This window comes from Lepidochelys kempii, chromosome 17 (genome assembly GCF_965140285.1).
Source record: "Lepidochelys kempii isolate rLepKem1 chromosome 17, rLepKem1.hap1, whole genome shotgun sequence".
Classification (NCBI taxonomy): Eukaryota; Metazoa; Chordata; order Testudines; family Cheloniidae; genus Lepidochelys; species Lepidochelys kempii.
The window spans coordinates 22,124,621-22,138,597 of NC_136396.1; the positions used below are offsets into that span (position 1 = coordinate 22,124,621).

The following is a 13,977-nucleotide window of genomic DNA, read 5'->3' on the forward strand; positions in this document are numbered from 1 at the left end:
GAGTCTGTGTGTAGCCCCAGAGGCTGCGCAGACTGCTGAGTTCCTTCCGGGTCTCTCTTATGCGTGCAGATTATCTCCTGAGCAGAACGTTGGCTGCCTCCGACTGCATAGAGCGGCTTCAGGGCGTGCATGGCAAATACCTTTCCAACCGCTCAGGTGAGAGAGCTGCCGGGGCCCTGAGCCCCCTCACTGCGGGCTCACCGTGCACCTTCCTCTGCACACCATCGGCAAGGGCTACTCGGGGCTGAGGAGTGCTGGCAGAGCAAACTGTGGGGGCTTCCACAGGGATCCGGCCTCCCTCCAGAAGATCCCATCCTCTCTCCTTACGGATGTGCCAAGCCTCAGACCCCGCAGCCCACAGGCCAGCCCTGTGTGTGAGGGACACAGCGCCCCCTCTTGGAACCCTGCACTCAGCGTGTCACACCAAGCACTTGACCCTTCCCACAGCACCCAAGAAGCAAAGCAACAGCAGCCCTTGGCTCCCCTGGCCGCAGCCGGGCAAGAGCGAGCTCAGCTCCAGTGCAGAGTGTGAGAAACTGAGTCCAGAGGGGGCTGGGCTGTAGTTCCCAAAGCCATAGCCGTGCCAGGGCGCAGTGAGGCCGCAGGCAGTGGGGCTGCACACGCCCTCTGTGCCTGTACTGACCTGATACTGAGGCCGGCGTGCGCATGCATGGCTGCTGCGGACATCGTCCTGGGAAGGGGATCTCTGAGCTGCGGTGAGCGAGGGCTCAGGGCTGGGTCTGCGCCTGGCTCTGGTGCCCTGAGGGAGTAAGGAACATACCTGCTCAGCTCCCTTTGAATCTGACCCTCTCAAACCTGCAAGTCTTGTTTGCCCAAGGGACTGAGAGGGCAGCGATGGGGCTGGCTCAACCGCTGAGGTGGCCAGTGACTTAGCAGGGGCCGTCTCCCTCTTCTGTCTCCCTTGCCTGCAGATGTAAGCAGCCTGCTGCCGTGCGTGGCCCTATTTGCCCACCTCATCAGTGACACCATCTTGCAGGGCAGCGCCACCTCCCACATGGTCCCTATGGAGCCTGCTGACTGTAAGTATCCCCGCCGGGGCAAGGGGGCTGGGGCTGTTCCCGCTGCACGCTCCTGCCTTCCTCAGCCAGCTCTTGCCTTTGTGGCCTGGTTTCAGTGCTGTCAGAGACGTGTAAGCAGTGCGGGAGCGAGGCCCTGCGCTACCTTGGTGCCCTGAAAGACGAGGCCTCCCTGGGGGGCGCTGACTGCACCGCCGTGAGAAACTGCCTGAGCCAAATCAGCGCCATCGGAGAGGTGAGAGGGCTGGAACGAGCTGGAGTCAGACCCCTCTCTGGGCAGGGGGCCTGTTTCGTATTGAGCAGCTGCAGCCTAGGACAGGGCCATAGGAGACTGACTGCTCCAGAGTGGGCCATAGGCATGCAAGGGCAACAGGCATGGTTGGGAGGATCCCTCTGGGGCGGGGGCGAGGGTCTCTGAGAGAGGCAGACCCCAGAGGCTGTGGAACTCCTCAGGAGATACGGTCCAAAAGGGGAACTCCTGGGGTATGCATCTGCCCTGCTCTGTGCCCCGTTGGGATGGCTGCCCTGGCAGGCTGGGGGCTGTGTTAGTGTGTGTGGCCTGCTTTTTAGCCCTCCACTGCCCCTTCCTGCTCGGGCCATTCACTCTCCCGAGTTCTTCTCCCAGGAGCTTCGGCCCAAAGGCCTGGACGTTGAGCAGGAGGAGCTGGGGGACCTGGTGGACAAGGAGATGGCAGCCACGTCAGCCGCTGTCGAGACAGCAGTTGCCAGGATAGAGGTGAGACAGGAGAGTGGCTGGAGGGGTGGGGAGCTGTTCCTTGTCTGGCTTCACTCCCAGCAACCCCTGCTCTGCAAATCAGCAGCCCCGGGGTCACCAAAGTAACACAACAAGTGCCATGCAGATGCCACAGGGCAGACTCCAGCCAGTCAGCAGCCCACACTGGGTAACCGAAAGCTGCATCACCAGGAGCCTCCCAGATTCCTGCTTGTCTCAGGAGATCGCTGACCAGCCAGACGTGGAGAGCAGCTGCCTGGCAGCCCTCAGCTGTGGTTGTTGCAGCCAGGTGATGTCAGTGGCTGGAATCTGGTATGTTCCCTTGTGGGCCCGGACCCACTGTGGCCCCACAGGCTAATGCTGCACTGGGAGAATCAGAGCCATTGAAGGGCTGCTCCAGACCCATCTCCTGTCCCCTCAAGCTCTGGTCAGGTGTGCAGCACGGTGTCGGCAGCTCAGGACAGTGCTTGCAGATGGAGCTGTGCACTAGGGCAGTGGGGCGAGGGAATGCGGCTCGCAGGCCCTTGCCGTGGGCTTTCAGTCACAGTGCTGGGAGCTGGTCCCCGTGTGGGGTGATAGGGGCGCTGCGGTTGGGCTTGGTGATCGGTGAGGATCTGCGTTGTCCTGTGTAACCAGGTATCCGCACACACCCTGACCATGAGTTTCACACCATGGCTCTGTTGCTCTCAACAGGATATGCTGAGCAAGTCTCGGGCTGGGGACACCGGGGTCAAGCTGGAGGTCAATGAGAGGTAAGTACAAAGTCAAGATCTACCCCGCTTGCTGTCTGCAGTCAGAGCGGCTCCGTGGGCTGGTGCCATGAGCACAGGAACTGCAGGGTTCTAACGCCGAGCCCACCGCTGACTTGATTGACAGAGATTGTGGCCCTGGCCAGGCGCCCAGCGTGGCTGAGAGGACTCCCGCCTGTGAAGCGCAGTGAAAGGGCTGATTCATGCTGAGCAACAGTAAAACCATTAAAACATCACAGTCAAGCAGTGAAAGCAAAGGAAGATGCTAAATACAACAGGGGGAGGGGTCAGCGGTGCTTGTAGTAAAGACAAAAATGCTTGGGGTTTTCCCATGACCTCGCTATGTTCCAGGGACAGTGGGGAGGCTGTTATGGGGAGCGTGCTCCTCCCACCCCGCAGGCCCACCGCCCTGTGTTGCAACGCTGGTACCACTGCGAGGCACGCGGTATCCAAGCCCCGATGCCCACGCAGCCATGCAGGTAGCCGCGGTCTCTTGTGCGCTGTTTGAGGGAGAGCCCTGTGTTTGCCGGCAGCACTGGCTGTGGGGCAGCTCCCCACGCAGGGCACCAGAACAAGGCCTAGGCACCCTCGACCCAATGGGGAGTTCCACCCCGAGGGAACAAGCGCGCACCCTCAGAGCGCCCGCCCACCGGAGCCCTTGTCGCTCACAGCAGGCTGAGGCCAGAGGGCACCGAGGAGCCCGTCGTGTAGGGAGGGTGATGTTGCTGGGTGCTCACCCTCCGAGTGGGCGGTGCTTGGGAGAGCTGTGCCCAGCAGAGGAGCCCCATGAGCTCTGTCTTTCCTGCCAGTTTAGCTGTTCAGGGAAGGGAGTCTGTGGAGCCGTGAGGGTGTGAATGGGAATTAGCTTTGTACCTAGTCATAGAAATGTAGGACTGGAAGGTCTTCTAGTCCAGCCCTCTGCACTGAGGCAGGACCACGTAAACCTAGACCAGCCCTGACAGCAGTTTGTCCAACCTGGTCTTAAAACTCCAGTGTCAGGGATTCCACAACCTCCCTGGGAAGCCAATTCCCTGAGAGTTAGAAAGATTTTCCTAATACCAAACCTAAATCTCCCTGGCTGCAGGTTAAGCCCATTGCTTCTTTTCATTCCTTCAATGGATGGAGAATGACTGATCACCGGCCTCTTTATAGCAGCCCTTAATGTATTTGAAAAATATATCAGGTCCCCCTCAGTCTCCTTTCCTCCAGACTAAACATGCCCAGTTTTCTAACCTTTCCTCACACGTCAGGTTTTCTAAACCTTTGAGCATTTTTGTTGCTGTCCTCTGGACTCTCTCCAGTTTGTCCACATCTTTCCTAAAGCGTGGGGCCCAGAACTGGACACAGCGCTCCAGCTGAGGCCTCCCCAGTGCTGAGCAGAGAGGGAGAATTACCTCCTCTGTCTTAGATACAACACTCCGGTTAAAACATCCCAAAAGGATATTCGCCTTTTTCACAGCTCTGTCACATTAACTCATATTCAGTTTATGACCCGCTGTAACTGCAGGTGCTTTTCAGCACTGCTGCCACCTAGCCAGTTACTCCCCAGTTTGTAGTTGTGTATTTGACTTTTCCTTCCTCAGTGCCGTACTTTGCACTTGTCCATATTGAATTTCATCTTGTTCATTTCAAACCAGTTCTCCATTTTGTTTTGAATTCTAATCCTGTTGTCCAAAGTACTTGCAACCCCTCCCAGCCTGGTATCATCTGCAGGTTTTATAAGAATCCTCTCCTCTCCATTATCCAAGTCATTAATGCAAATATTGATAGTACCAGACCCAGGACTGACTCCAGTGGGACCCCATTAAATATGCCCTCCCAGTTTGACAGCGAACCATTGCTAACTGCTCTTAAAAACGACTTGCTTAAAAATCAGACATAAAAATACAAAAGTGTCACTGCCACACTAGTACCGGGAAATTGTTACTTTCTCCTTTTGTCCGTATGAAATTTTAGTCTGTACTGACTTCACTAGTGCTTTTTATGTAGCCTGTTGTAAAACTAAGCAAATAACTAGATGAATTGATGGACCCCTGGAATTCCTCTGTGTACCCCCAGGGGCACACGTACCCCTGGTTGGGACCCGCTGCTCTAGTTTGCTTAGGAGAATGTCATGTGGGACTGTGTCAAAAGCCTGACCCAAATCGAGATGTATCAAATTTACTGCTTCCCCCATACCCATTAGGCCAGTAGCCCTGTCAGAAAGGACATTCGATTGGTTTGGTGTGATTTATCCATGACACATCCATGCTGGCTACTTCTTATAATCCTAGTGTTCTCTAGGTGCTTACAAATGGATTGTTTAATAATTTGTTCCAGTATCTTTCCAGGTATTGAAGTTAGGCTGACTGGTCTGTAATCCCCCAGGTCCTCTTTGTTCCCCTTGTTAAAGCCAGATGCTATATTTGCCCTTCTCCAGTCCTCGAGGGGCCTCTCCCCCAGGAGTTCTCGAGAATAATCCTGATGGTTCCATGTTTGCTTCAGCTGTTTCCTCAAGTGCCCTAAGATGAATTTCATCAGGCCCTGCCAACTTGATTACTTCTAAGTTAACTAAATATTCTTTAGCCTGTTTGTTCCCTGCCCTCTTGTGAGCTGCCGTTCTCTCTTGCAGGATTCTGGGCTCCTGCACGGACCTGATGCAGGCTATCCAGGTGCTAGTCCTGGCTTCTAAGGACCTCCAGAGGGAGATTGTGGAGAGCGGAAGGGTAAGCAGGGCACTCGCTAGCGTGCACCCACTGGGAGAGCTGCTGCTGGCAGCCCCATGTCAGCCACTCCGTGGCCTGACACAGCGACTCCCAGCCTTCTCTGGCAGCTGGAGCAGATTAGGGTCTCCGTAGTAGCTGGAGGCCACTAACTCAGAGCGCCAGAGAGAGGTTTTTCCCCAAGATCTCAGAGTGTGAGCTCTACATGCCCTGTAGCTATTGAGCCAGCTACCGGAAGTTTGGGCACCAGCCGGGAACCTGGCTGTTAGTGGAAGCCCCGAGCCCAGAGGCACTTTCCAACATGGCCAACTTCAGGCTTCAGAGACGTTTGGGAGGGATCCAGTTCCCGTCAGAGCCTGTCCCCGCCCCTGAGCTGTGTGGGTCCGGACCTGCCCTGCAGCTGTGGGGCTCCACACTCTGCTTTCCCAGCCATAGCGGGTTTGAACGCAATTGAATGGAATGACCGCAGAGCCAATAGACACTTATTGCTAAGGGAGTGATGGGGAGTCTAAGGTAGCAGCCGAAGCAGCTGGGGGTACCGGTGCCAGCCTCTGGGAATCGCTGGCCTAGGACACCATGGTCTTTCCATGGCTGGCAGCATCCTTCAGTTTGGGGCGAGGTTCCCCGGCTACATTGAGTCTCCTGTTGTGAGTGGCAGTGGGGCATTCGGGGCTGGGTCCTGCTCCTCTGAGCCATGGCAGTGACCTCCCTGGAGAAGCGAGGAGAGGTTTGGAAGAGGAGAGAAGCAGATCCAGGGGATGGGGTGGCCAGGAGGGCTGAGGGGAAGAGGGGGAGCAGAGTGGTAGGCCAGGGTGGGCTGGTCAGAGAGCCAAAGGCTGTAAACCCCTCCCTGCTGCCACGGAAGGGCTGCTGTCTGTGGAGTCCTCGTTTCTGGGTCCGTGTGTCTGAGACATAAACCCTGCCTGGGTTACTGCTCAGCTTCTTCCACAAACCTCTGCACCAGCTGTTCTGGGAGCTCCTCCCCAGCCCGGTCATCATCCCGGCAGGTTAGGGACAAGGCAGGGCTGGCTAGGGGCCAGAGCGACTGAGCGGCATCTACCGCTCCCTGGCCTCCCGTGCATCACCCTTGGGCCTTTCTCCTCCGAACGACAGGGCGCAGCTTCCCCCAAGGAGTTCTACGCCAGGAATTCCCGCTGGACGGAGGGCCTGATCTCCGCCTCCAAAGCCGTGGGTTGGGGAGCCACCGTCATGGTGTAAGTACCCATTGGGGCAGCGGCGGCTTCGCATTGTGAGGACTGTGAGCGAGACTCCGGGGGTCTGAGATGGGTGGTGAACATGTGAAGTCACGGGGAAGTTCAGTGCCAGTCCCGGCTGAGTCCTTGCCAAGAGTTCCCATGTGATGCCCAGTGAACTGCTGCCAGAGAGCTGGGGGCAGGCCTGTGCCCTGCCGGTGCCTCGGCTCTGGGCAAACAAGACTGGGGAGCTGAGTGCCACAATGGCATCCCCTTGCCCAGGCTGGTGGAAGAGTGGGTTGTTTGGTGTAGCCTGCACACTGGGATCCCAGCCGCTCCCTCTGCTGCCTTCCACAGTGACGCCGCTGACCTGGTGGTGCAAGGGAAAGGCAAATTCGAGGAGCTGATGGTGTGTTCTCACGAGATCGCAGCTAGCACTGCCCAGCTGGTGGCTGCCTCTAAGGTAGGAGCTTTGCCCAGCCGCTCTCCTCTGTATACAGCCCGGTCTTGTGTGTGGGGTGCCGGCTGGCTTGCCTGCTTGGAATGGGGCGGCTCCAGTGGTGGGGATGGGAGGAGTTGCCAGTTTGCAGCAAGGCCCTCTGTCTTGGAAGCCCAGCTGATACCCCTGTGGACTGTTGCTCGCTCCTGCATCCATGATCTGAGCACGGGAGCTGACCAGGGAAGTGAGAGCACCAAACCCCCCCCCCCCCCCCCCACGAAGTCAGCTACTTGTGATGGGCCAAAACTGCCTCCAGCACTGGCCACATCTCTCCTGAGGGTGTGGTTATGTGTCGTGGGAACAGCCCCAGGGTGGGCAGAGCAGTGCCTGTAGGGGGAGCAGGCCTGCTGCTGCATGCCCTAAGCCGGAGAGCAGGGCAGACGGAATGGGGACATGGGTTGTGGGGGCGGGGCTAGCGTACGGCTCCTTCCCCTGGCGTGGGGGGCGGGGCTAGTGGTACGACTCCTCCCACGCAATCCTTGCTCTTGGTGAGCGATTCTCCCACACACCTGTGCAAAGAGGAGGCTCTTTACCCCCTCCCCCAACCAGCTCAGTGGCAGGCCTCAGTCTGGCCCTGTGTGCTAGCCACCAACATGGCTTTGGGCTCCTGGCAGCCATAGGCACAGAGCACATGCTGTGCTGTGCTGTGCTCACATGGCCCCTGGAGCCAGCCCAGCAGATGGATTGTTTCCTTTCCTGGCCCATCCCCTGCGTGAGGTGAATGTGACCCTTCTCTTTGATCCGGCAGGTGAAAGCAGATAAGGACAGTGCTAACCTGGCCAGGCTCCGGCAGGCATCGCGAGGCGTGAACCAGGCCACCGCCGAGGTGGTGGCCTCCACCAAGTCAGGGAAATCTCAGATTGAGGAGAAAGGTGAGTGCTAGGCCCATCTGGGTGGGGTAATCTCTGCCCAGCTTCCCTAAAGGGCTCGTCACTTCGCCAGCAGCTGTGTAGATCAGTGCCCCTCCCATTTCACTGTCTCCTTCCATTCGCCCATCGGGCCCATCCTTCATGTCGGTGTGCCCCCTCCTGGGCGTGTGCTCATCCGTCGGCTGGGGAGCCCGCTCGGCATTCTCAACACAGTGTCCGGGGGAGTCCTGGGCACTGGTAACAGGTACAACTTGTCTGTTCTTCCCCCCCAGACAGTATGGACTTCTCCAGCATGACACTAACTCAGATCAAGCGCCAGGAAATGGACTCTCAGGTAGGGACATCGTCTCTTAGGCTGGCTAAAGTCTGCCCCATTGTTTCTGGCCTGTCAAGGGTTAACGAGGGGGGGTTTAGCGGACAAACACGCTGCTGGGGAGCTGAGGCTGGGGAAGAGTCCCAGAGTGGGCTGGGGATGGGAAGGTGTGTGGTGGGACATGGGAGGAGAGAAACAGGGACTAAGGCACAGCTGCTGGCCTAGGTGATGAGAAGGCGTTCCCCTTCCCCACTAGGTGCGAGTGTTGGAGCTGGAAAACCAGCTGCAGAAGGAGCGCCAGAAGCTGGGAGAACTCCGCAAGAAGCATTATAAGCTAGCAGGCGTGGCGGAGGGCTGGGATGAGGACGGTAAGTGCCCGGGGATGGAGCGGGAGGGAAGTGTACTGCCTGAGCTCAGCGGGGGGTGGGATGGGCAGGAAGCAGACCAGCTGGGAAGATTCGCTCCCTGCCTCTTGCCCTGGTACCCTGGAGAAATCTGATACGAGCACAAAGGCAATGAGATGTGAGAGCCCAGGCAGCAGCACCACGGCCTTTCCTGCAGCATCTGTCCCTGCCGGAAAACTCCCGCCCTGGGACACAGGGGGCAGGGATCAGTATCCCACAGTCCTCGTGGAGGAAACTGAGGCAGAGAGGTTGTGGTTTGCCTAGGGCCACCCAAAGAGTCTGAGCTGGGAGTAGAGCCCAGGAGTGTCTGCGTCCCTTGCTTAACCCACTAGATGACACCTCTAAATTACACCGCAAAACAGACTCCCACTAGGAGTGCTGTGGGAGCTGGGGCTAGGGGGAGCTCCCGGCTACGCCAGCCCAGCCTCTCCCAGCAGGGGGCGCTGTGGGGAGCGGGGCAGGGCGGTGGTTGAGGAGACCATCCATTTCCTCTGAGGAGGAGTCCCTAGCGCCGGGCAGGAATAGTATTTGTTCTCCTCTAATGCCCGGGAGTCCCAGTCCCAGAGCAGGCCCCCCCACACCAGGTGCTGCACAAACATGAAACAAAAAGATGGTCCTAAGGAGCTGACAGCCTCCGTTTGTTCTGCCCACTCTGAGAGCCTCTGACCCTCTGTCCACCCTTGCTGGTGTTCCTCCCCCTCCAGCTGCAGAGTAGCTTCCCACGCCCGAATCAGCGGCCGATGGATGCCCCTTCAGTTGGCCGGGACCCAGCTTGGTGCAGCTCTTTCTGAAGATACAAAATAAACCGGTGCAAAATCCGACTTGAAGCACATGTCCTCTGCGTTCCAAGGACCCTCCTCCAGCGCGCCCGGCCAGGCAGCCGCCCCACCCTCGACTGGGCAAGTAGAGCGTGCAGAGGCCTGAAGTGCCAGGAGCAAGGCTCCCGCAGCCACGGGACACAAGACTCTGCCCGCATGTTTAGTGCAGCTGCTTTGGGGACCGCCTGTAGGTTCCGACTGTAACCCTTGGTTCATTCTTTGCACAGACTCTGAACCGGTTCTGCCTCGGCGACGTGCCCTGGTGGCAGCAGCTCCCAGCTGGCTTTCTGACCCCACTGCTTCACCAGCCCCGTCAGTGCAGACGCTGGCCCGGTTCAGAGCCAGCATCCCGCCAGACGGTGCCTGTGTCACGCTGGGCAGGGCAGGGAAATGCAGCCAAGCCGGTTCTTCTGCTGGCGAGGCTGGGTGGGCTCTGGGCTCGCAGCTGGGCACACAGCCCTCCCCACCCCCACACTTCCTCTCCCACTTGCTGTTCTGAGCTGGCCCTGCGCAGCTCAGAGCCCGTGGGGGCGTGCTGCACCCGTGGGGTGGACGACGAGTGCCTTTCACTGCTGGAAGATGGCCAGCGTGCCACAATAACACCTCATCCGCGCGTGTCTTACTGCACTTCAAACGGGGCCATCCCAGGGCAGCCAGCCTCCCGCGGCGGGGAGATGCCAGCGGAGCCCCAGCACGCAGTCCGTGGGAGCCCTGGTCCCTTAAAGCCATGTGTTAGACAGCCAGTGGGGGATGGGGTGCGGAGGCGCAAGACCCAGTCACTCCCCCAGGCTCCTGCAGGACGAGAGCAGCGCCTGAGTTACCGCCCTGCTATTCCCCGAGCCCTCTGTGCCTCGGGCTGACAGCATGGGAGAGAGTCCACTGAGCTCCTAGCCTGGTCCTGGGAGCTGATCCATCCCCACCCCAGAGCAGGGAGCTGTCCCAGCCTAGTGCCTGGAGCAGATCACTGTCACCAATAAATCACTGTCAAAGGTGCTCCTGCCGCTCCATCACAGCCTCTGCCTTTGCCATCAGGGAGAGTTACCTGGGCCGCCCCGGCGGGTAATACGCGAAGCTGCCCCACTGGCTCTGATCCCCGCCCAGTGGGAAGGCGACACTTGGACCCTGGCTCCAGCCATCCGGCAATAGGGCTCTTCAGGGCCCCCAGCTGCCAGTTCTCCTCGCTGATCTGAGCAGCATGGCTGGTGCAGACTGCAGGCATCTGGTGCTGGACTGACCCTCAGTGCCCTCCGCTTTAGCAAAATGTAGCCGGGGGCTGCTACGGAGCAGAAAGCTGCTCTGGAATTTGGAACAAGCATGGTCCCCTTTGCTGCCTCTGTGCCCTCCATGCTGGTACATGGTTGGGCATCTTCTGTGCACTGTGAGCCCGCGGGGGCAGCCCATGGCCCAGAGAGCTGCTGTGGGGTTTGCTTGGGAAGCGAGGGATGGGAACATAGCAGTGACCCCTGGGAACGCCTCTCTTCCCTTCTAGATGGGGCAGAGGAGGCTGAAGACGCTTGGTGGCCTGTGTCATTTCACCCCTTTAGCAGCAGCGAATCCAAAGGCAACCAGGGTACCTTTTGGCTCCCAGGGATCTAAGCTCCCCCTGCCCTGGGAGCCCAGCCAGCTGCTCGGAACGTGGCCACCCCGTCATTTAGATCCCCAGCCCCCCGTGCTCAGACAGCACCAGCCGGGGACGGATGGGGAGCTGGGCTAGCAGTAACAAAACACTGTCCTGCTCTGCTAACGGGGCGGGGGCTTTCCGGTGCTGCCTCTCAGCCACTGCTGACAAAGCAGTCGATGCTCCTTGCTGACGCAGCCCGGCCAGTCCTGCGGGCCGCACACTGGGCTGCTTGTACCCAGCTGGCAGCCTGCACTGGGGCAGTTCGTGCAACTCTGGGCCAGTTTCATCCCATGGGAATCCCACTGCAGTGAGATGTGGAGGCAAATTTGGCTTTGAGTGTGTGTGGCTGGTCCCCCTGCCAAGGCTAGAGTCTGCGGGTCAGTGCCTGATGCATGTGGCCAGTTCCCCTCCCCCTGCCAGGGTGAGGGGCTGCGGGTCAGTGCCCGGTGTGCGTGGCTGGTCCCCCTCCCCCTGCCAGGGCTAAGGGCTGCGGGTCCATGCCCAGTCTCACATGCCTCTGGCTGGGATGGGGTTGCCACCTACTTGGTCCCCAGTGTCTAATTTGAAAACTAGCTGGTTCAAGCCGTGGCAGTAGTTGGGCCCGATTCAGACCAGCTCCACGGAAGCCATTGCTGCCCCTGCCCACCCACCCTGGGGGTTGAGTCTGTCCCCTTGAACTATGGGAAGTGTCTGTTACCCTTGTCAGCAATGGCTGCAGCCGGGCCCCGGGGCAGGTCTAAGCTCCCAGCAAGGCTGGGTCAGGCCAGTCTGGCCAGTAACCCGCCTTTTCAGATAGGACTGACATTTGTCCCTCCCGAAGCTGTAATAACCCAGCCACCTCCAGCTAAGCTGACGGCCATGGCCCAGCCCAAGCCATAGCGGGACAAGCCGGGACAGCCCAGCCGCTGTCCACGCTGGTTCTGGCGTGTAGCACCATGTGCCTCTCTGGGGCCCCAGCATGTAGGAGAAAACAGAGCCCCGGCCTTCAGACAGGCAGCACGTGGGTCCGGGGTGTTCATCACAAGGGCGCCCACGTGCCATCCCCAGCCCTGGATCTCTGACACTAAACACTGAACCTTGCTCCTGGCTGAGCCTAGGCGGCGCTCCCAGCCCCCTAGGACTTTGTCTGGTGCTTTCACTGCCTCCGCAAGTCAGCGTGATCCACCCCCATTCCACGCCCGCCGCAGGCCGACAAACCAAATACAGCCCCGGCTCCAAGGAGCACCCTTGGCCTGCAACTACCTCCAAAGCAATAAGAGCAGCAACAGGCACGGCAGGGGTCGTGGCTTACACTCCCTCCCCCCAGTGCGGGGTCCCACCTGGGTGGCTCAACCCCAGCTACCTCAGCTCTCCGGGCTGCAGCCCGCCCGGGCTGGTGACACAGGGACAGAGCCAGGAGGAAGAGCAGGGACAGGGGGGTTGTCGGAGGAAAAGGAGGGAGGCTGATGAAGGGGTTGGAGGGGGGGGGGCCGATGGCGGGGTTCTGGGGGATTGTGGAGGAGTGGGGCTGACCGGTTCTTGGCAGGACAGAGGTGGGGGGTGACGGGAGGGGTTCTCGGCAGGATGGAGGTGGGGACTGACAAAGGGGTTCTGGGGGGCAGAGATGGAGGGGGCTGATGGGTTCTCAGCGGGACAGGGGCAGGGTAGGCTGACAGGGATCTCAGATGAATCTCGGGGAAATCCAACATTTGTTTCCATGTGAAGTGACTTTTCCTCGTTTCTTTTTTAACTGTCCCGAGCCTGGGTGACCGAGCGTCCCTGGGAGCAGGTCCCGGAAGCAGCTGAGCAGCTCACCGCACCGTCTGGCCCGCGCAGGGCCCCAGGCAGCCAGCTGTTTCCCACAGAGCTTTTAATTATTGTATGTGGGGAGGGGGTTCATCGTCTAAGGTGTTGTTGACTGTGGTGTCTCAATTTTTAAATAAATCTTTCAGCCCCGTAGTGGCAGTCACTCTGTGGTGTCCCGGTCAGTCTGGGGTCCAACGGGAAGTTACTTGTTCGGGCTGCGCTGCATTTTCTGTATGGTTTCACATGGAATATTGTGGGCTGCTCCGCTCACCCCTGCCAAAAAAAAGCTACAGGGAAAAAGGGGCTCTGCGGCCAGGCATGCAGGGGTCTGCAGGGAGTCAGTGTGGCCTAAAGGAGAGTCACTGGCATTTGGGAGACCTGGGCTGTTGTGTTGGGTGACCTTGAGCAAGTCACATCTTTGTGTCTCTAAAATGGGGATCAGGATTCTACCCTCCTTTGTAAAGCCCTGTGATATCTGCAGATGAAAAGTCCTAGGTGATACTAGTATCCAGCCCTTATGTAGCAGTTTTCATCCATAGATCTCAGGGTGCTTAGCCCCATTGTACAGATGGGGAAACTAAGGCACAGAGCAGTGAAGTGGCTTGCCCAAGGTCAGCCAGCCGGCCAGTGGCAGAGCTGGGCATTAAGTTCAATGTCCTGAATCCAAGTCCAGTGCTCCAGGCCACACTGCCTCCCCTAAGAAGTAGATATTTCTATATGTTCCTGCCTGGCCCCCTCATTGTCTGAGCACAACACAGTTTCCATCTGGAGATGGAAAAGACTGGGAGAGAAGGAGAAAGACGTGATGAAACAGGTATGCCAGGTGCTCATATTTACCCTTCTAGTACAAGAGCAAGGGACACGGATCCAGCAAGGCAGCACGTTTAAAACTGATAAACGGACATTTGTAGCCAGTGCATCATTAATCTGTGGAACTGACTGCCACATGGACAATGAGGAGGGCCAGAGTTCTGTGAGATGAGGTACCAATGTACAAAGGCTATGAACACGCAGCCTTTAGCGTATGAGCCACCCACTATCTGCCTGGAGCCAGGAAGCCTCCCCTCTGGGGAAGCTCCTTGCAGAATTGTTTTTGTTGTTCCCTGCCTCCGAAGCACCAGGTCCTGGCCTCTGTTGGAGCCAGGATCCAGGCCTGGGAGCATTCTGCAGCTATTAGCGAGGGGTAGCGGCCTCTGCGCCATAACCCAGTGCCCCTGCTGAGTAAATAGCGGGACTTCATTTGTTAGTCACAAG

At 58.6% G+C, this 13,977-nt stretch overlaps 1 protein-coding gene across 8 annotated transcripts in view; it reads left to right on the top strand.

The window, feature by feature from the left end:
- HIP1 (huntingtin interacting protein 1) overlaps positions 1-12,386 on the top strand; it is a 165,762-nt gene extending 153,376 nt beyond the window's left edge. For all 8 annotated transcript variants that reach the window (XM_073315948.2, XM_073315950.2, XM_073315946.2 and 5 more), the window contains 12 exons: positions 70-156; positions 933-1,040; positions 1,136-1,272; positions 1,663-1,773; positions 2,464-2,522; positions 5,131-5,224; positions 6,335-6,435; positions 6,772-6,877; positions 7,662-7,785; positions 8,055-8,116; positions 8,352-8,463; positions 9,204-12,386. In XM_073315948.2, the coding sequence (XP_073172049.2) occupies positions 70-156; positions 933-1,040; positions 1,136-1,272; positions 1,663-1,773; positions 2,464-2,522; positions 5,131-5,224; positions 6,335-6,435; positions 6,772-6,877; positions 7,662-7,785; positions 8,055-8,116; positions 8,352-8,463; positions 9,204-9,214 (1,112 nt within the window). In that variant the 3' untranslated portion in view covers positions 9,215-12,386. The remainder of the gene's footprint in view (positions 1-69; positions 157-932; positions 1,041-1,135; positions 1,273-1,662; positions 1,774-2,463; positions 2,523-5,130; positions 5,225-6,334; positions 6,436-6,771; positions 6,878-7,661; positions 7,786-8,054; positions 8,117-8,351; positions 8,464-9,203) is intronic.
- Positions 12,387-13,977: the final 1,591 nt, after the last annotated feature.